The following is a 22913-nucleotide window of genomic DNA, read 5'->3' as shown; positions in this document are numbered from 1 at the left end:
GCAACTCGTGGTTTAATGCATCGTGCATATGACGATTGGGTGGTGTCATTCCCAAACACGACAATACTTTATTTGCCATCAATAAACACATATCTTCTATCATGATCATTGTGTCATTCTAAATTTCTTCAGTCATTTGTAGTGTAGGATTCAAAGTTTGACGGCGCACACGATGCAAAACATCCTCAGACATGTCATCTCTATACTTAACCCACACATCTTTTGGATTCGAGGGGAAACATGTCGATATGATAATCGCAAACAATGTACGAATTTGATGCGGCGACGAAGATATTACGGAATTCTTGAGCGTATCATCCCAGTGCGAATCGTTCTCAAGTAAATTTAATAGTTGACATGCCTCACGGTAAGTCGCACACAGCTGTCCATTAACTGTTTTCAGTTGTTTAAACGATGTCGGACCACGAACATTCACCAACAACAACCGCAAATAATAACATTCATCGCTATTTGGATGTACTGTGTAGATGCGACCCAGAGCATCTGAAGCAAATACATTTGGATGTCCTTCAACTGGTGTTCCTTGTTTTCGACGCTGAAACGATTTCGATGATGCGTTCCATGTGTAATAGCGTGGCATGTCAGCATACAGAAAAGTGCGGACAAAATCATCAGTTTGACAGACTGTAAAGAAACTTGTTAATGTTGTCGACGGTGGATGTGCCGCCCTGTCTGCCGCGTTAGATTCATTAAAATAAACTCGTTGACCATTTTCTAAATGGACTGCCAAATGGACTACTGTAGGGTGTCTTTCATGGATCGCAAATGAAAAGATACGCCAAATAGCTTCGTTGCTACTTACATAGCGACCCATCTGGTACTGTGATATTTCATCATTTGCATTGGTTACACCGAAGACAGCCATATCACTACCTTTATTAACATATTTACATATGTACTTTATCGACTTCACAGAATTACAATATTCCACATTGATGTGAGTCTCAAAAGCTTTTGACAATATTGGCGAGTATGGCACAATCCAACGATTGTCTACATCAACATTTTGTCCTCTTACCTTCACAACTACCGATCGCCCACTGTCCGCAACTGATCGCCGACGATACAATGGGTATCCATCATTTCGCGTTATGGTTTCAGCAAGCAGGTCTCTTGGGTATCGCTTGGAACACCTACCGTCGACCATACAGGGTGAGTTGTAGTTGAAATGTCCGCAAGGGCCATGTATCATGTGTTTGGTAACTACTGCATGCAATTTTGGGTCAACTATTTCATCTGGAATTTCAGCTGAAATTATGGAATCAACCTCATCGGGCCTTATTTTGTCCACTAACCATACTAAAATGTGCGCATGTGGCAATCCACACCTTTGCCATTCTACAGAGTACATCCAACAACGAACTCGGCCATACACACAATGCTTTATTAAGAAATTCATGAGACATTTTAATTTTTGTTTACAAACTCTGGCAGTTATGTCATGTCTATCAACTGGTGTTTGGCTATGTAGTAATTCCTTCTCTATTTCGGACAACAAATAAGTCTGGGCGGCCATAATGCCTAACATATGACATAGCATCCTGAGCATATTCATGCATGTGGCGTGGGCTTCCTATATAAGTAGCTGGCAAAATTGTCATTCTTCCTACATTATTCACATTGCCATCAGCATTTATAGCATCGCGGAGATGGATGTATTCTTCTGACCGTAGCCGTCGTTGGTTCAAACGGATGTATGTCAATCGTTCAATCTCAATTTTGACATACATGTCAACTGCAAACTGATGAAAAAGTCGTTGACACATCAAAATATGATTTACTTCACCTTGACGGATCATGAGTCTGTATGAATAGAAATTCATAGCACTAACTTTTTTGTTGGTTTCAGCACCTGCAATCAAAAATGATAAATGTTTAAATTGTTACTTAGATGAATTGAATTTAAAAATATTATTTAATTTTGTTCAATTCATTTACCTGTTACTTGATTTAACATTTTGATATTAAACTGGTATCCATCTTCCCCCTTCCAGAAGATCAAAGGATATTGTAGTGCATCATAACTCCTGTGTGTTTCAGATACACGTTTTAAATCACTATTCCGACGATGAAGCACAATATCTCTAGATTGTAAATTTTCTCCCACAATGACAACAGCCACTTCATCAATGGTAGGTGAATTGAACCTCCTTGTGTGTTCACCGGCAGGTGTTTTGTCAGCTCGAATAATAATATTATGGCTATCAGATGGCATCCGATCCAATGCTATTTTGAACATATTTACTAAATTGTTATACTGATGAAGAAACATTTGTAATTGTTGGACAATGGTTTTCTTCACTGTTGGATTGTGAGCACAACGATTATTAATTTCCGCATCTGAATTTCCCATAAAATAAATTTGTAAAAATTGATGATCTGCATCAGGTAGTGGTAACAGAGTTCCCAGTAAGTGATAAATTTGTCCTTGAATCTGTAATTTTTTAAAATTTGTCCATTAATTATTTCCGATATAGTACAAACTTGAATAATATAAAAAAATATTCTTATATAATACCTTGAAAGTGGGCATGAAATTGTCTTGTATAATATGTGTAGCACCAAATGATGTCATCTGGAAACAGTTGTTATATTTCTGAATGTTGGTCAAGAAGTGCTTAGAATCATTTCTAATCCCAGAAACTAAAGAGCGTAAAGGATCTGGTGGTGGGACCAATTGTGGCAATTTTACTTTGCCTTCAGCACAACATAATCCAGTAGATTCACCAGTGTATTTTAACGCCTTACAATATTTACAAATTGTTTTCATTTCCCCAATTGTTACCGATTTGTCGGCACAATAATCAATTGCCGGATCATAGTGGAATGCAGCTCGTTCAAGAATCACAGGAGCACTGCGTCTGCGGATTCGCTCAATTTCATTATATCTAGCTTGCTGTTGTTGTGTTTGATGTGCACGAACTCGTTGCATTCTAAGCCTATCTCCTACATTGTCACTCACTAAAGAACGCAATTCTGACATAGCAATACGACTATTTTCTTGATCTTTCTGTCTCTGGTCATCAGTGCGGTTAGCACGTGAGGTAGCTCTTCGCACATTTGATTGACTACGACGACCTAAGTCAGGTCGTCTTCTCCTCGGCATCGGAAATTGTAATTAATCAAAGTGAGAAAATTTCCCGCTCATTTAGCAGTAAAAGAGCACATTACTTGGAATGTCACTATCGCAAAGGATCACCAAAGTAAAGAAAGTTCTCGCGCACGTAGCCACAAAGATAGATATAATATCGTAATACTTTTTTCCGTGCTCTGAAATGCGACAGGATGGATTGACATATTAGTTGGTTAAGATTTATCTTTCGATTTCTATATAGTCAACTGAAGTTAGCTAAAATTGAGTTTCTCGAAGCCGACCACTATTTATGTACTATGTATTTTGAGACTATGCAATTTTGTCGCGTTCGCGATTCACTTTCACTTTTGTCGAGTTTCAGAACGCGATATTAGATCCTCCAACGCGCACGGGAATTTGAACTTTATGCAGGGGTAATAAATTAGAAATTGACTCTCCATTTTATTTAGAAAACGTTTGTATGGGAAATAGAAATATGCTGTTTTGAGTATTTTCCCGGCAAGTATTCGAATTTTTCTCACCTTTTAATCCTTCCCTAGACCTCCACGAATAATTCAAGACCAAGATAAGACAAATCCGTTCAGCCGTTCTCGAGTTTTAGCGAGACTAACGAACAGCAATTCATTTTTATATATATAGATATAACCAATTAGATGGCAGATATGTATGACGAGTATATGAGATATCACTTTGTATGGTTGTGCCATTAAGTAGAAACGTCCGTACACCTGTACTAAATGGCGATGTTGGAGACTGATTAAAATTATTTGTGACTTACGATTTGGTAGTCCGAACAATGGAATAAATGTATACGATGTATTTTAATAAAATGTTTAATAAAATGAATTACTTGTTACAATTATAATTTGATTGCTTTTCGTTTAGACAATGTGATATATGGCGAAAATGGCAATTGTATGATGGAGCCTTTGATCGGTGATGATGTTGTTGTAACTTGATTGTCCTCTTGGTTTCGAATATTGTAATTTATTGTAATTTGTGCATTGTTTAATTGTTGAATGTTATAAATTGGAAATGTTGTATGATTGGTCGATTAAATTGTTTCATAAATTGATTGTTGAATTATAAATTGGAAAATGTTGTATGTCGTTGGTTATATAAAATTGTATTATAAATTGGTTGTTGAATATTGTATTGACTTCAATTTTGGTGACCATGTGGTGATTGTGATGTTAGTCTACTTTTAATGTTGAATATAATACTGATGTAATGAATAGTAATTTAGATCACTGATGATTGTTTAATGTTCGATGTGTGTTTTACACTTGTGTTTTACGTGCACTCGCGTCTGCTCTCAAATCGTTAGTGAAAAGTGTGCGCTGATGACCAGTCGTATGTTTGACAATAGGAAAATTTATGATGTATGTATATGAGCGCTGTTACCCAAGGCGGAACGGCACAGGGTGATCAACAGGTGATATATACAATGATAGAAAGTCATGTTGACTATACGAGGTTATCGGTTTCAGATTTATATTGTATGACTCATTGATGGGTCCATTTATGTAGCGGACTTGATCGTAAGTCTTTATGATAACATCGAGAGGGTCCTCTATAGATGTCGTTTGATTTTGGTACATTCGATTTCGCTATTTCATTATCAAATATAATGCTTTGATAGTTGGCCAAACTGAATGTCATATTTGCGGGATTATATGTGTATCGAGTTTCTGTTCCGCCAGAGAAAAATATCAAGGCATAATCTGCATTTTTTCCTTGTATTATCTCGAAACATTTTGAATTTGGCGGCGAACTCTTGATCCATTCTTTACGGACGCGCATTAAACATGTATATTTAACTATTTGACTATTTGAACCACGTTTCATAAAATCTTCAAACGTAGCTAGGTAGGCATTCATTACAACCTAATTACTAAATGTGGGGAAGTAGTCGAAAAACATTGTGTGACTTCCGGTGATGTATGTCTGATCAATGGAAGGACTTTCAACCTGTGCTATATTTCCGTAGAGTGTTAACGTATTTAAGATACCACCCACGAAGATATCCTTGAAACTAAATTGGACATCTATTATATTGTCACGAATGTTAGCAGCACTGAGCGATGCTATCGTCTCTAAGCCGATGCTAAGCAGTGTCGTGAATGCACATCAATAATTCAATCATTATGTATCTACATAAACGAAACAATAACTGCGTCTACATATATGTACTATGTACGTATACGAGCAGCGGAGAGTCAATGCACTAACACATGCATATATCTGAGGAGTTTGAGAGCTACTGGACTAGTAGATTCTGGAAGCGCCTAAAAGATGTATAAAATTGTGCAATTTTAGTTATAGCTGAGAAGTTTGAGAGCTCATGGACAATGCTAGTAGATTCTAGAAAAATGCGAACGAGGAAACCAAAGAGTATAAAAGGCGACAGATGTAGAGGCGCTGTAATTCAGTTTGATTTGAGTTGTCAAGCAGTTTCGATTAAGACGATATCTAGCGAGCAATAGCAGTATTATTTTGAATAGTAGAGTTTCATTTGAGCTATCAATAAGTTTGGTTATTAAGCAAGCTATTCGTTGCACAGTTTGAGCGTTATTTTGAAGTACTTTAATAAAGGCCATTTTGCGTTATTACAAATTGGAGTTATTTATTCAACAGTTTAGTGATTCGAACTTAGCAGAGGATTGCAAATAAGAGGATTTGCAGCAAATTCGTTACAATTGGTGTCAGAAGAGGAATTGTTGAATAAATTCCAGCAGACAACAAGGACATGGCAAAGTTCAGTGAATTGAAGATCCAGCAACTGAAAAAGGAGTTGGAGAACCGTGGATTAAATACAACTGGCAATAAGATCGAACTTCAAGCACGGCTACGAGAGGTAATGGAATCGCAAGGAATTGATGTGGACGAGTTTGTCTTTTATCCTGATGGGGATGAGACAACAACAAAAATTGAAGAGAAAAACGAAACATCCCAGACAGTTACGAGCACAGACTTGAACATGATATTGGCTGCAATAACTGCTCAAACATCGACAGTAACATCCAAGATGGAAGCACAGGAGGCACGTATTTCAGAAATGTCGTCACAAATGTCATCTCAACTGGAATCGCAGGAGACACGCATAACATCGAAGATTGAAGCACAAGAAACGCGTATGTCAGAAATGTCGACACAGATTACATCCAAGATGGAAACTCAGCTGGAATCGCAGGAGAACCGTATAACAGCGAAGATTGAAGCCCAAGAGACACGTATAACATCAAAGATTGAAGCACAAGAAACACGGATATCCGAAATGTCGGCGCAAATTTCAGCACAGATATCATCGCAGATCTCTGCTCAACTGGAAGAGCAAGAAGAACGTATTTCCTCGAAGTTGGAGGCGCAAGATACAAAAATTTTATAGTTTGAAGAAAAAATCGAGGCCGAGGTGGATGCTTTGAGTGGACGTATCGAGCAGTTGCAACTAAATCGCCCAGCAGTTTCAACGAGTAATCCAAAGGTAAAAACACCATTGTAAAACCCTTATTTTATAGATGAATTGTAATTGCTTACCAACCAGAAGTTGCGAAGAATGCAGGAGAAGATGCGCGGTAGTTTTCAGGAACGGATCCAAGGTTCCACCTTTAATTGCTGGAGAATGTTGCGAACTAGTCGCGTTGTTCGGGTACTGCGCCCATTTCCACATTAAAAGAATGTTGGTTTGGTTTTAATAAAACTGTGGATTTAATCACGCTCAAAGTTATAAACTTTACAAATTGTATTTGTCTTATCGGTTTTCAATGGGGCTTTTTCCCCAGTACAATTTAATAGAACTTCTCTATAATTTAAGTGTTAACCAAAAACTTGACCGCTCACACGAAAAAATGGAAAATTATGTATATCTATTTTTGCATGCACGGTTGCATTATGCACGATAGGAATGTTACAAAAGTGAAATATCAGCTGACTGATTTGATGTGTTGAGATTCTTTGGCTTGAGCTTAGGGCCCCATTACATCACCCTCCTTTGGAAAAAAGGAGTCGACAGGGTGATCAAGTCTGTCGACTTCTTTTTTGCTCAAAGTTTACGAAAAAGTAAAATGGGAATATTTTAAATGATGAAAATCTAATATTTATCAGCTTATGTTTCAATTTGCAGTTTATGAAATTAGTTTATATGTAAAATACTTAACGATAATTAAGTTTATTTATACAATATTATTAAATTTATTTAATATTTTATATGTAAAATAATTTTAATGAGTGATAATTAAATTTCTTTATACAATGCAATATGCAAATATTAGGAATATGTTTTAATACGTATGTGTATGTAAAGTTTTAGAATGATTCATTTCATTATCGTTTTTTTTTTTTGTTTTTTTTTTTTGTTTTACATCTAATTTTGTAATTTTTTGTTTTACATTTGAATTTGTATTATGTTTGTAATTGTATTATTTTTGTTCTGCCTTCTTGGCTGTTTGAAAAGAATATTAATATATGAATATAATATAAACAAGTAGTTATTAATGTATTTTAGTAATTCTATTTTTGTGTACAATTTTTTCTTTTCTCGTAACTTCATCACAAATAGTTACATTAGGTTCGTTGATTTCAGTTATAGTAAACGGACCTTGATATATATTCTCGTGTTTGTGGTGGGGTTCTTTCTGTAAAATTACTTTATCTCCGATTTTTATAATTAAAGGTCGTGCAGTTTTATCATATAGATTTTTACTTTGTAATTTGTTTTTATTAATTAGGTTTTGTGCTATTTTGTGCGTTTTCTGCATCCTAAACTTAACTTCTTTGGCATAGTTTTCGACGTTATAGATCGGGTCAATTTTTTCTTTACTCAATTCATTTGGCAAAGTTGCCTTTTTCCCAAAAACTAACTCGAAAGGCGAAAATTGATTGTCGAAAACTGTGCTACTCGTAGTATTGTGTAGGAAAGTAAAGTATTTTAAATAAACATCCCAATCAGATAACGTATCTTTCAAATATGCACGTAAGTATTCATTAAAGACTCTATGATTACGTTCGATCGTTCCAACAGTTTCATGATGGTATGCAGTTGAAAAATTATGTTGAATATTTAAAAGTTTAGTTAATTCTTCAAATAATTCGTTTTTAAATTCAGTACCTAAATCTGATTTTATGGCATTCATTGTGCCGTAAGTTAAAATGAATCCTTCAAAAATAGCTGAAGCGATTGTTTTTGCCGATTTGTCTGGTACAGCGACTGTTACCAGATATTTAGTCATGTCGCAAATCATGGTAAGTGCGAACTTGTTACCATATTTGGACTCAGGTAGGGGTCCTATTGTGTCAATTACTAGTATATCAAATGGTTTACAAGGAGTTGGTGTTAAAACAAGTTTTTCTTTTGTTTTAGGTTTAACCTTGTTCAACAGACAATCCTTACAATTTTTGATATATTTCGATATATCGCGAGTCATGTTCTTCCAATAAAATTTTGTTCGCAATTTTGCGTAAAGTCTTTTCATTCCGCAATGTCCACCGGAAATGGGATCATTATGGTAAATTTTCATAAGTTTTAATTTTGTATCTTCGTCTGTTACTGTCTCCACTGGATCTGTCAGTATAATCTCTAATGATTTTAAAATTTTATTTCCAATATTTTTGAAATTCGTAATTGTATAATGTTCGAACATAATATCGTTTTTAGGCCATTCAATCTGCTTAATTTTGTGTTTGCCGGCTTCTGATTCAAGCCTCGAAAATAATTTCTCTAAAGTCATTATTTCGTTAACAAGCTCAAAACTAAGTAACTCGAGTTTCTTATGTTTAATATGCGCAAAAATTCTTAAATTTGTTGTTTTATTATTTTTATCGTACGTAATTGCAGATCTTATTCGTGGGACTTTTTTCGAAAAATTAAATGAAAATTTGTCGTAGACATGTAAAGTAAGTTGTTTTTCGTCGTTTTTGTCTGTTTTCCTATGTAAATTTTTGTCGTTTGCCTTTTTTGTCATGGCTCTTGTCTGTACTGCCAAAATTTGTTTATTAGCTTCTTTAATCTCATCGATTGTTATACGCGATAGTGCATCAGCACAAACGTTTGATTTACCTTTTATATATACAATAGTAAAGTTATATTCAGATAGTTCCAGTCTTATTCTTGAAAGTTTTGAAGATGGGTCTTTCATGTTGAATAAGTATACTAGAGGTCTATGATCTGATTTTACAATGAAATGGGTACCATACACATATGGTCGAAATTGCTTGATTGCAAAGTAAATAGCTAAAAGCTCTAATTCTATAATAGGTTTTTTCTGTTCTGCTTTATTAAATGCTTTAGAAGCGAAACAAATTGGTAAATCACTACCTTGCTGTTCTTGACTTAAAATAGCGCCACATCCAGTTGTGGAAGCATCAACTGTAATAATGAATTGTTTAGTAAAATCTGGATATTGAAGTAATTTTGGTGAAAGTAACGCTGCTTTCAAAGATAAAAATGCTCTTTCGCACTCTACATCCCATACAAATTCAACTCTTTTTCTGCTTAATCGATTTAAAGGCGCTGCCAGAGACGCAAAATTAGGTATAAACCGTCTGTAATAGTTTGCAAACGCGACGAATCGTCGTACCGCGTCTTTGTCAGTCGGTTTTGTATATTTTTTAATTGCGTTTATCTTAAAGTCGTCTGGCAACAAACCTTTGGCTGAGCATTTATGACCTAAAAATGTAACTTCTGGTCGTAAAAAGTTGCATTTATTTGGGTTAAGTTTGAGATTGAAAGATCTACAAGTATTGAAAACTTTTGAAAGATTTTTAATGTGGTGTGCTTCGCTACACCCTATGACGATAATATCGTCGACGTATAAGAATGCGACATTGGGTGGTATACCCGAAAAAGCTATGGTCATCATTCGTGAGAATGAGTTAGGTGCTATATTTAAGCCGAATGGAAGCACTTTCCATCTAAATGCGCCACGATCAGTGCTGAATGACGTAATGTCACGAGAGTCAGGATGCAAGGGGATTTGATGAAATCCTGAAAAAAGATCTAATGTGGAAAAATATTTTGCTCTACCGAGATTGTCTAAAATATCGTCAACTCTAGCTAGTGGGAATTTATCAGCAATGAGTTTTTTGTTTACTGCGCGAAAATCTACGCACATACGATATGCTTTTTGACCATTAGTATCTTTCTTTGGGACTACAATCAAAGGACTATTGTAATTCGAATAACTAGGTTCAATCAAATCGTTGTCTAATAATTTATTTACTTGGCGATTTATTTCTTCGCGTTGAGAGTATGGCAATCTATAGTTTTTAACATATACCGGATCGTTGTCTTTCAATCTTAGTTTTTGCTCGTAAAAGTTATTTAAAGTCATTTTGTCCGTGTCGAGAGCGAAAATGTCGGCATAATCTATGCAAAGGTCAATTAGTTTACTATGAGCATGTTGAGGTATTTGATTTTTTAAAATCGAAGTTAGTTTTTTCGTACGTTTGTCTTCTTTTTCTGTCTTGTTAATTGTATAAACATTGTAGTTTGAAAGTTTTTCTGTCTGAATACTTTTTCTTTTGACACACTTTATATCATCCGTGGTATTTATAACTTTAATAATTGGGTTACTGCAATTAACAATGCACCTAGCTGTGAAAACACCTTTTTCGATTTCCTGCGAGTCCACGAAAAGTGGCTCGGGTGAATTTCCTAAATCAAAAAGTCTGAATACTTCGCATCTTGGTGGAATGATACAACTGTCGCTTTCTGTTCCGTGTAGGATTGGTATCGCGACTTTTTCATTACCTACCCAAAAGGAAATACTATTTCTTTCATAATTAATAATGCATTTGTTAATTTTCAGAAAATCTTTACCCAGTATGCCGTCGGATGGAATATTAAAATCTTCATTTACTACGTGTAAAGTATGTTTAATGGAAAAGTTTGAAAAATTTAAATTTGCGGTAATTTTACCTAAAGTAGAAACTGAATTAGAAGTGACTCCGGTAATGTTAATAATGTCGTTCGTATTTAAGGGAATATTTCTGTCTAGACATGATATTTTTATTAAGGAAATGTCGGCTTGAGTGTCTACTAGGAAAGAACAAAATTTTTGTGACTCGTTTAGTTGTAATTCTATAAAATCAGAGTAATTTAAATTTAAACAATAGATGGCTATTGGTGAGGGAAGTTCGCTTACTCGCTTAATTCGTCCTCCCTCAGTGTTCGCTCCTGAGGGGCGCTGGCGTTTAAAGCGCGAACGTTTGCGTTTCGACCTCTACCATTTGAAGATCTTGAATTGTTGTCTATATTGTTACTATTGTTTCGATTAGGGTTTGTATTTGGACGCGCATTATTATTTTGATTATTTTGATATCTATTTCCGTGATAATTCCTATATCTTTGAATATTATTACCGTAACTATTGTGCGAAAATGAATTGTTGTTATTTCTATAACCAGTATAGCCGCAGTTTGGGTAAAAACCTCGATAACTACCACGTGAATTTCTAAATGTGTTGTTACCACGTGATCGAAAAGCTAAAACCTGACGCTCAGTTACTTCGTTGTTTTGTTCTACAATTAATTTTGCTACTACGTCCTTCGGATCAGTAAATGCCGTTGAGGCTAAAATGGTTTTTACTAAATTGGATTTTGCATTTAGACGACACACGTTAACAGTTTGTTCGACTGCCATTTCATGAGCTTTCGTTTGAGTGATCCCTTCAATAATAAGAGACCGCTCAAGTGAGTCAGCTAAATCTTCAACTTTTTTTGCAAAATCTGTATAATTGTTACCGCTAACGTGCAACGCTGCAATTCTCCCTGCTACAACTTTCGAGTTGTCTGGTTGGATCCTATTACGTAGAGCTGTTTTAATTTCGTTGACTGAAGCTACTTGTGTTGGTATTGCTTCACGAGCTTTACCCTCTAATTTTGATTTCAAGAACGCTATAAAAGTATTGGTTAAATCTGCAGTAGCGAATTGTTCGAGTAATTCAATTTTGTCTATAAAAGAATCAAGTGCCAGTGGATCACCACTGTAGTTTTCTCTAATGGAATTAGCACATGTGTTAATAAAAATTCTCTTTTCCTCTGGAGTTGCCATGATTTGATCGTTAAGATCTGGAGCTGAATTAGCAGAAGATGAGGCAACGTTTGTACTAATTAGATCGTTAAGATCTGGGTTTACGTTAAAAGAAGGGTTAACTAAGTTTGCACTATTTGGATCGTTAGGATCTTGTTTTAAAGTAGAAGAAGTTAAAATTTCACTATTTGAATCGTTAAGATTTGAAACTAAATTAGAAGTTGAATTTTTAATGGAAGAATTTTCGAAACCTGAAAAATCTGTTGATAAAGAAAATCTATTTTCCTGGTTTGTGACTTTTTCGGTCGAAGATGAAGCTAAACTTTCGTAGCTTGAGCCTGATTTATCTGAATCGGATTCTGAATCTGAATTTTTTTGCAATTGTCTACCACTTCTAAGGTTGTACATATGAAATTACTAAAGCACTTGTTTGAATGCTGAATTTATATTTGAAGGTGAAGTGTTGAGGGAAAAGAAGAAAAAAAATTTTGTAAAGAAATATTTAACAATTGATTAGAATATTTAATTGAAACTGCAGTAAACTTGTATGAAAAATATTTAGAGTGTAATGGAATTTAAACTTTGCACAAAAGTATGTTTATTAATTGTTAAAAGTCTCAAGATGAAATCACGGACGCACCGCTTTATTCAAAAAATCTCAATTGGTTTTTAACAAACCATCGTTTATAAAAAAAAATCTCACCTTGTATTAGTTTATTAAGTATGGGTTAATAAGGCTGTCGCCGTTTATTATCCGTGGCAATTGTGAATTATGTCTACTTGGATGATATAATAAAATACAGTTTTGGACTTAAACTCAAAAAATGCATTTAAAATGAAAATGATTATTTACCGATAATATGAAGACAAAATGTTCAGATTTGATTGATTTATGGTCTAATGAATTTCAGGGCGGATACCGGTTGTAAAAAAAACTTACACATTCTGAATATTCAAAATTTATTTTATTGACATACCCACGTAAAATACGTGAAAGGCGTTATGAGGAACGCGTGGTCGAAAAGAAAAATCTCAAATGGATGAGAAAATTGGAACGAGAATTATATAATATAGGTTAAAACGCAATAAATCGAAAAGGTGTCCCGAGTTGGCAACTTCAGTTATATGCAAAACCACAGTAATATTTAAGACATGTTATATGTTGGGATTACCAAATTCCGCAAAGTACAGTTTGCACAATGACCTGTAAAAATTTATGCATTTTTTTCTTACCAAATAGGCTAACATGTAATAGGATGTCCACGTGACATATGCAATTTGAAACACACGAATGTGTTGCATGTAAAAAAAATATTACCGTACATAATTTTATAAAAATATATGAATATGCAATTTAGGAATATATTATATATCTATATTTATTATATGTAAAACATGTACGTAAACTGTGTACGTATAGAGATACGTCGGTGGAGCAGTGTCGCAAGTGAAGATTGCTTGTTGGAATGCCGAAATGTAAGCCATATAAAATATGCGTGATTGCTACTGGACGCTGGTACTAAGTACAACAGTAATGAATGATGTTGTTGAAATTTCAATTAATGATGGGTGCGATGCAGCACGATAGATGAAATTGATATTATTTAGAATAGGCGGCTTATCGGTGGCAGCGTGGGTTTAAAAATTGAGAAATGGTGGCATACGACGCCATTTTGTGTCTACGAGGCATACCTCGCTGTCGTTTTTCTGCGCGAACGCCCACGTGTATGGATGCCCCTTTTATTTTGTGCTCCGAATTAAATTTCACTAGCGGCTGGCCCGCGCCGCACGGTCGCCATGTAAAACCCTTATTTTATAGATGAATTGTAATTGCTTACCAACCAGAAGTTGCGAAGAATGCAGGAGAAGATGCGCGGTAGTTTTCAGGAACGGATCCAAGGTTCCACCTTTAATTGCTGGAGAATGTTGCGAACTAGTCGCGTTGTTCGGGTACTGCGCCCATTTCCACATTAAAAGAATGTTGGTTTGGTTTTAATAAAACTGTGGATTTAATCACGCTCAAAGTTATAAACTTTACAAATTGTATTTGTCTTATCGGTTTTCAATGGGGCTTTTTCCCCAGTACAATTTAATAGAACTTCTCTATAATTTAAGTGTTAACCAAAAACTTGACCGCTCACACGAAAAAATGGAAAATTATGTATATCTATTTTTGCATGCACGGTTGCATTATGCACGATAGGAATGTTACAAAAGTGAAATATCAGCTGACTGATTTGATGTGTTGAGATTCTTTGGCTTGAGCTTAGGGCCCCATTACACCATCCTTTGACGGTTCTGTTCCTTTCCAGGTCTTTAAGCTACAATTTGAGAAGACCGCAACAGTGAACAATTGGAATGCTGAAGATAAAGTTGCTGCATTGTTCGTAGCTTTAAAAGGACCAGCTGCGGAAATCTTACAGACCATCCCAGAGTACGAGCGGAACCACTACGAAACATTGATGAGCGCTTTAGAGAGACGTTACGGAAGCGAGCATAGGAAACAGTTATTCCAAATTGAGTTGCAAGCCCGTCACCAAAGAGCAAATGAGACTTTGCAGGAGTTTGCCTCGGATGTTGAAAGGTTGGCTCATCTCGCAAATGCGGACGCACCCGTGGAATACACCGAGAGGGTAAAAATTCAGAGCTTTATAAATGGCATACGAGATGTGGAAACGAAGCGGGCTACATATGCGAATCCAAAACTAACATATGCTGAAACGGTATCGCATGCTCTGATTCAGGAAACAGCGTCGCTTCTGTGTAAGCCAGTTTTCAAAGCACGCCGTGTGGAAGTAGAAAGGCCAGAGTGCGTAGACACAATTTTGGAAGCACTGAAGGGATCTCAACAGAAGAATGTCGGAGTTACTAAATGTTTCAAGTGCGGCAACCCAGGTCAAATTGCACGTCATTGCGATCTTGGTCCTAATAGTTCCAACAATGTGGGTGGCCGTAAACGCAAAGCTGGCGGAAATGAGCAAGAGCGTGTCGGATGTAAAGAACGAAAACTTGCCCCGGCTATTGAATGTCCTGTGATATCTGTGTCGCAAATTGGAAGGAAATCAAGCAGTCTTACCATCAGAGGGAATGTGGATGGCAAGGAGCGTGTACTGACTGTAGATACGGGCGCATCTCATTCCTTGATCCGATCTGACTTGGTCAACAGGAGAGTAAAACCGTTACCTGGAGCGAGGTTGCGTACGGTCACTGGCGAGTATAACCAAGTCCGGGGAGAAGTGTTCTGTGAAGTCTTAATTGGGAAGGTCATGGTTTTACACAAACTCGTTGTGGCGGAGATTGTTGATGAAGTTATATTGGGAGTGGATTTCTTGGTTGACCATGACATCAAGATCGATATGCGGAGAAAAATTATGCGCTATAAGAACCAGGACATACCACTTAACTTTAGTTTGGAAAAAGGGTTCAGCAGTAATCGGGTACTGGTGGAAAAGACTCGACAAAGTGATGGATTGAATGGGTCAAATAATGCGAAATCAAAAGTACCTGAGAGAAAACACTGGCATTGACAAACCCTAATGGACGCACTAAAACGACTGAAAGAATTTTTCAGAAAGAATGCAAGGGTGGTTTCAAGCCAGCGCGTACTACTGTTGTGAAACGTCAAGACGATACTGATGATGCAAAGTCAATCCGTCAAGATCAAGCTCTGCGAAGTAGTTCTTCATTGGCCAAGCAACAGAGTGCGAGGGAACGATCCAGGATAATGAGTAGTAAGATGAAATACAGGTACGACAACAAGAATAATTCGGAGGGAGATTTGGTACTGTTGTACAACCCTCGCCTCGTGCAGTTGGGAAGGCCCGTACAAAGTTGTAAAAAGGATCAGTGATACCATCTACCGCATACAAACCATTGGCAAACCACGAACCAAAATGAAAGTGGTTCATTTGGAGAGGCTAGCAGCGGTTAAATCGAGAGATTTGTCTAATCGGGACGATCAGACTTAGGTGGAGGGCAGTGTCACGAATGTTAGCAGCACTGAGCGATGCTATCGTCTCTAAGCCGATGCTAAGCAGTGACGTGAACGCACATCAATAATTCAATCATTAGCGAAACAATAACTGCGTCTACATATATGTACCATGTACGTATACGAGCAGCGGAGAGTCAATCGAAAATAATAAGCTATACCTTATCGAAAAAGAGCTTTATATCAATAACATTTGACTTTCTAAATTGAATTATTACATTAAATTGGAAAACACTAAAATTTTAGAAAATGGGTGTGACACCGCTCCTTTTTTGTCTAAGCACTTTTCAATTTTTCGGGAGCCATAACTCGAAGAAAAATAAACATATCCTAACAAAATTGGGTACGCATATTTTCCTTATAGCAGGAAATATTTCTAGTAAAAATGGATACGATTTGTTAAAGACCACGCCCACTTTTATATAAATGACTTTAAAAAGGGTCGTAGGCAAAAATGATAAGTTAAATCTTAGCGAAAAATAGTCAATATAACAAGAAATGAGAAAAATTTTAAATCTTGAAAAATGGACGTGGCACTGCCCCTTTTTTATAATGCATTTCCCAATGTTTCTGGAGCCATAGCTCGACGAAAAATTTGGTGCACATGTATGCCTTTCAACAGGAAATATTTTCAGTAAAAATCTACTAAATCGGTTAAATCGCCTTCTTTTATATAAAAGATTTTGTAAAAGTGCGTAGATGCAGGTAATAGGCTATTTCTAGTAAAAGTTGGAAATTTTCGTTAATTATCCTGCCAACTTTTTTGTAATTATTTGTTCCGTCCTAAATCAAGCCAAATGATTTATTGAAGCTCAAGCAAAATGATTTATTGAAAGTAATAGCAACACATATTTATATCCCCGCCAATACAATAAGTGTCAAACGCCTATATTGTATAAACACATTCTATGTTAAAAATGTAGGCCAATATCCCCAAACCTAAGTGGGTTTTTGAAATAATAACCCTCCCATATTGATAACTTCTTCAATACCTTTTGATTGATATCCACAGTGTCACCTAAACTCACAACACATTTTTCGAAACTGCGTTTTTCACAGATTTGATATGGGTGCTATTTAAAGACGAAATATAGATAAAAGCTTCATAAAAACTTTGAATTGCCGACTGAAGAAAGTTTGAGAGTTAGTAATGAGTCGTATAAAAACTATACTCATTAAAAAATTCAAAATTTTATTGATATTGAACAATGAAATTATATTATACAATATTAAAATGGAAAAAAGTCGAATCACAACTCGACCTTCCCTTCCTTATTAATAGGAACAGAAAATATTTTACCTCTGAAAGCAGTCGAGGTTCATGTGTATAAATTATAATATTTTATTTAATTTTTTAAATAGTTTTATTTATTAATTCAAACAGGGTCTACTGATACTAATACTACATATATCGTAGCGCACGACCTTCACATTCAAATTGCAACCAAAATCTCATCAGAAAGAATTCCAATAAGAATTGGCCTACCGCTTACTTGCTCTCTGCTGTAACAAGAAACTGGTTTTCGCTATGAAACAAACATTATACAAAAATACTGAGGTTACCGCTAGCTTACTCTATTCTACCATGCATTATACTCTCCCAGAAGTCAACGTTGTTCACCGCAAACATTATACTCTATTCGGTGAACATTATTATCATAATGAGAAAGAATTCCAATAAGAAATGGCCGTTATCATACAAACAGATAGCTCTCCCAGCAATAACCCACTCTTACATTGCAAGAGATGGCTATGCCGTTAAGTATTGTACTAGTGATGTTAAATTGTACATCACTTAATCTTACATTGCAAGTGATGATGATGACGCAGTGTTGTACTCGTGACGTCAAACTGTGCATCACTTATTCTTACATTGCAAGTGATGTTGATGTCGCGAAGTGTTCTACTCGTGATGTTAAAGAGTGAATCACCTACTCCTACACTGCAAGTCAAGGTGATGACGTTATGTATTGTACTCGTGATGCTATAGAGTGCATCAGAAAGCAGATCGAACTACATGGGTGGTCATTGTGACTTAACTCCTCCCCTTCTAAATTAGGAACGTCCTCGGTCCGGGATTTCTTGTATTTTGGTATATCTTCACAATTAATGTACTTTATACCACATCATTAAATTGTGCTTGAAATCCCTCCTCGGAGAGAATGTTACTGCAAGAGGAGCAGCTCAGTTCGGTTAGAAGATTTAATGCATAGTAGTCAACCAATGGTGGCGGTAAGAAGGAATTTCCTGCATAATGTTTTTGATTGGCAAACTCGTGCCATATTACCTTTAGCTGTTTCCTTAGCAGTAAGCGGTAAAGGTTTCGTACTATTTTTCTTACATACTAGATTACATACATAAATATTGCTTACGTTACATACATATATCTTTCAAAACTGAATTGTTGAGTACAAAATCTTATATGTATTTATAAAAGTTAAACTTCGTGAAATGCTCAGTTTACGGTCATTCGAAATCTTTGCTACGGACTCATGCCGGATTAACTCAAATTATGAAGCATCATTTTACTTATTTTCTTAAATTTATAGTTGGGCATTATTCCAATACGTTTTGATTTAGATAATAATTCGAATGAAATTTTGTTGTAACAAAATTGTTAAAAATGAATTTATTCCTGAACAAGTTGTTTTTCAATAAATGCTTTGATAAATAATTTATTTTTAAATATTTTTTTTGATTGAATTTTTCGAAAACCCACAGTTTACTAATTAAAATTTTCAAAAATTATTTTGTATACGCGTGAGCACCGCTCCACTTGCCCATTAGATGTACTGTGGAGAGGTGGAGCATTAGCAACTTCAATACCGAAACTGTTGGCAAGAAGGTATCTGACGGTATTCGAATTTAAAGACTTCCCATTATCGCAATAAAGAACCTTAGCGTTAGGAAATATGTTCAAAAGTTGTATGAGTTGGGGCTTAATGTCAACAATTGCTCTGGATGGTATAGTTTGCACAACCGCAAATTTGGAAAACTTGTCCAAACAAGTTAGAAAATATTTTGAGTCTGTGGAAAAAATATCAACGTGAAGGATTTCTCCTAAAATTGCTGGGATTGGTGTTTTTGCTATTATATGCTTTTGATGACGTCTATTATATTTCGATCTTGAACAGATTTTGCAGTTTCCGACCGCTTATTTTGCTCGCTTTTCCAGTTTTGGAAAAAAGTAATCATTCAAAATTTGTTTTACGTTTTCCTGTGCGGCGCGGTGAGCCCGGTTATGTTCTGTTACTATGATTTCAAGTTGGTCATTTGGGTCAAACATATCGGTCACAAATTTCCTGGCATATTTAAACTTGGTATTTGGGAAAAATTTTACTATATCATGTTGGATGTAGGCTAGAATAGGCAAGCTGCAATGAATTGCGTTCACTACGTTGGTATTGACAAGGTCTTGAATAGTACCTAAGAGAGTGTTTTTGTCACGAAATTGAATTACATGTCTTGTTCTGTTTCCAAATATAATGAAAGTCCGTATAGATGGATTGTCAGACTCTTCAATAATAATCTGATTTTTGAAGCAATTTACAGGTTTTTCAACCGTCGGAATGGTATAACTCAATGACTGTTCGCTATGCATAGTTGCACAGTAGGAATTTGAGTTTTGTTCCAACATGTTAACCTGTTGTCGCGACAAAGCATCAGCAACATTATTTTCTTTTCCTGGTTTATAATGCAGTTTCGCATTGTGCTCATCGACAAACGCCTTCCAACGCTTTAGTTTCGCATTTGGATTTCTATCTGAAACTGCAAACGTTAATGGTTGGTGGTCGGTAAAAATGTTTAAGTGGCTTACACCATACAGGTAATTTCTAAGGTTTTTTAATGCCCATACAATAGCTAGAAGTTCCCTTTCGTTTGTTGCAAAATTAAGTTCATTACCCTTCAAAGTTCTAGATATCATAGTAATTGGTCTTCCTTCCTGAGATAAAACAGCTCCTAGGCCATGGTTGGAAGCATCTGTTGTTAAGTCAAAAGGTTTTTTAAAATCAGGGTAAGCTAGCATTACATCTTCAGATATCAAAATACGTTTCAATTTATCAAAAGCTTGGAACTGTAAAGAGTTTAATGTTATTTTTACTTTTTTTGACTGATTAGCACTGATTTTTCCGTTTTCACCTTTTAGGATGTCGGTCAGAGGTTTGGCTATGCTGGCAAAGTCTTTAATGAAGCACCTATAATACCTTGCCAGTCCTAAGAATGATCTTAAGCTGTATAAATTTTCGGGGGCCGGGAAGTTTAGCATTGTATGTACCTTGTCTTGGCATGTTTTAATGCCTCCCCTTGATACAACAAACCCCAGATATTCGATTTCATTTTTAAAAAATTGGGACTTTTCTACTGATACCCTCATGTTAGCATCATATAAGCTTTTTAGAACACAGTTCACGTCTTCAATGTGTTGTTCTTTCGTTTTTGAAAATATTATAACATCGTCTACGTAAACATAGCAGATTTTACCTATTTGCTCCCTTAGCACATCGTCTATAGCTCTCTGGAATATGCTAGGAGCGTTTTTTAGGCCGAACGGTAGTCTGCAAAATTCATATTTTCCGTTGCTTACAGAAAAAGCCGTTTTCTCTCTATCTCGTTCTGCAAGTTCGATTTGGTGGAAACCCGATTTTAAATCAATCGTTGAAAAATATTGTGACTGACCCATGTTAGACAATATCGACATTACATTTGGTATTGGATATTTGTCGTCAATGGTAACTTCATTTAACTTTCGAAAATCTACAACCAAGCGTTTCTTCCTGTTGCCTAACTCGTCAAACACTTTTTTGTCTACGACCCAAATTGGATTATTGTATGGGGATCTGGAAGGTCTAATAATGCCATTATGTAGAAGTTCTTTTATTTCATTTTTCACAAAATCCGCAACACCTAATGGGTATGGGTAAAGCCTAGAATAAATGGGCTCTTCATGTTTTGTACGAATAGTTGCGACTACGTTCGTATTATATGGTAAAGACTCGTTTGGATCAGCAAACGCGTTTGATCGTTTCCTAATCATTTTTAAAAACTCGGTTTTCACTGCGAGCGGTACATTATCATGTTGAACTTGTAAAATATGTATGCTTTCACATTTAGTAAATAATAACCTTTCTTTTCCAAAGTCGTGAGTAATTTCACCTTTCTTCAGGTCGACTATGGCATTAACCTGCGTAAGCAGGTCAAGCCCGATTATAGCATCAAAATTGTTCAGAATTGGTAATATAACAAAATCAGTATTTATACCGAATAAGTTTATTTTACACTTTTTACTTACTTTAGTCTCGCCATGAACTGACTTAACTAAAAACGGTTTAGCTAATGGCGCAATTCCCTTTAGCTCTTTAAAGGGCCTTATATAACTTTTTGAAGCCCCAGTATCTATTAACATTTTTATAACTTTCTGCTCGGTCCCTATTGTTCTGCTAACCCAAGGAGCAGGGTCCTTTCCCTAAAAAATTTATCTCTTCCGCAATATCCTCAATTTCGTTTTCTACTTTTTCATCGTAAGAAACTTTATCAGCATTATCTTGTGTAATGTGATTTATTCTTTGAATTTTAGGCCCAGTACTCCTATCGAAATCGGACCGGCGCTTAGCTTGCGGTATTTGATTACCAGGATTTTGTGGAAATTGTCTTTGTTTAGAACTCTGGAAATTGTTTGGTTTAGTATGCTCTAGGGCTGGTTCGTTGGATTTTTGAGCTCATAATTCGATGAGCGACGGAAGCGAGACGTTGACGGATCTACATCCATAGGTTCGGATCTCTCCTGTCTATTGTTGTGAATAGAACTATGTTTTTGCTGTCTATAGTAATTATTTTGGTAATGGGGATTTTTATGGTTGTTTAAATATTCTAGCTGATAAGTGTTATTTTCAAGAGGTCTTCTGTCAGCAAGTTGGCCTTTGTTATTGTCATCAAAACGCCTTGCAAAATGTGTCGCGAACGTGTAGCGTTCGTGATTCGCGTCTAACTCCTGAGCAAGTGCCAAAGCAGACGGTAAGTCAGTTGGCCGTGAAGAAAATAATATGTCACAAAGAGGTTTTCTCAATCCAGAAATGAAAACGCGTAACGCATCCGTTCCGTATTTTTCATTTATTGAATTCGCTAGGGCTGTGTCTGCAGGGCCCCTAATTTTGTTCCTAACTATTGCGACCGCTTGATAGTGCTTTGCACTTCCGTCATACCTCTCATATAGTTTGTAGGCTATGTGCGCCGCTTGTCTCCATGAAACATAATGCTCTTGTTTGCCGTCAAACTCGGGCAACGATTTGACAAGGTCAAGTGTTTCGTCGCAATGGACATTTCCTACAATTGTCACCTCTTCAAAGGGTTCTACGTTTTCGGTCAGCGTAGTAGCAAACTTCTTAGTCAAGTCGTATAATTTTTTATCAAAATCTTCTTTCTGTGATTTTAGTGCAGCTGATACCGCTGCCGTAACAATAGCCGTCAGCTCGGTAGTGTCCATACTAATTTCGTTTTTGTCTTTTAAAACTAATTTGTCAAAAAGGTGGGCTAGTCCAGAGTCGCACATAAACTTCAAGTACAAAACTCAGTTTTAAAGGTTTGTTACATAAGCGAATACGTATTAGTTTAATGGGAAAAAATTTAGAAAATATTTAAAAAAGAAAAATCAGGAAAAAATTCAATAACGTATTGAAATAGAGTTATGATTTTTCTAACTATTTAAATGTTTCTTAAAAAATACTGAGCATATCACTTACATGCTGTTATTTTGATATGATTAATATGGTAGTCAATATAAA

At 35.9% G+C, this 22913-nt stretch overlaps 3 protein-coding genes across 3 annotated transcripts in view; 1 reads left to right on the top strand and 2 right to left on the bottom strand.

Annotated features, from left to right (window-relative positions):
- LOC137236462 (rho GTPase-activating protein 39-like) overlaps window positions 1-18124 on the top strand; it is a 556674-nt gene extending 538550 nt beyond the window's left edge. The window contains exon 16 of the transcript XR_010948428.1: window positions 17519-18124. The gene's annotated coding sequence lies outside the window, so the exon portion shown is untranslated. The remainder of the gene's footprint in view (window positions 1-17518) is intronic.
- Window positions 119-1213, bottom strand: LOC137237202 (uncharacterized). The gene has a single exon (XM_067760554.1). It carries the CDS (start codon window positions 1211-1213, stop codon window positions 119-121), a length of 1095 nt encoding a protein of 364 aa, XP_067616655.1.
- On the bottom strand, window positions 1485-22615 carry LOC137237196 (uncharacterized). The gene is made up of 4 exons (XM_067760545.1): window positions 22335-22615; window positions 2540-3116; window positions 1960-2455; window positions 1485-1873 (listed from the first exon to the last, which is right to left on the bottom strand). Exons 1-4 carry the CDS (start codon window positions 22613-22615, stop codon window positions 1485-1487), a joined length of 1743 nt encoding a protein of 580 aa, XP_067616646.1.
- Between the last annotated feature and the right edge of the window lie 298 nt (window positions 22616-22913).

The sequence above is a fragment of the Eurosta solidaginis genome, chromosome 1 (assembly GCF_040869045.1).
Source record: "Eurosta solidaginis isolate ZX-2024a chromosome 1, ASM4086904v1, whole genome shotgun sequence".
Lineage (NCBI taxonomy): Eukaryota > Metazoa > Arthropoda > Insecta > Diptera > Tephritidae > Eurosta > Eurosta solidaginis.
This window is presented reverse-complemented; position numbering and strand designations above follow the sequence as displayed.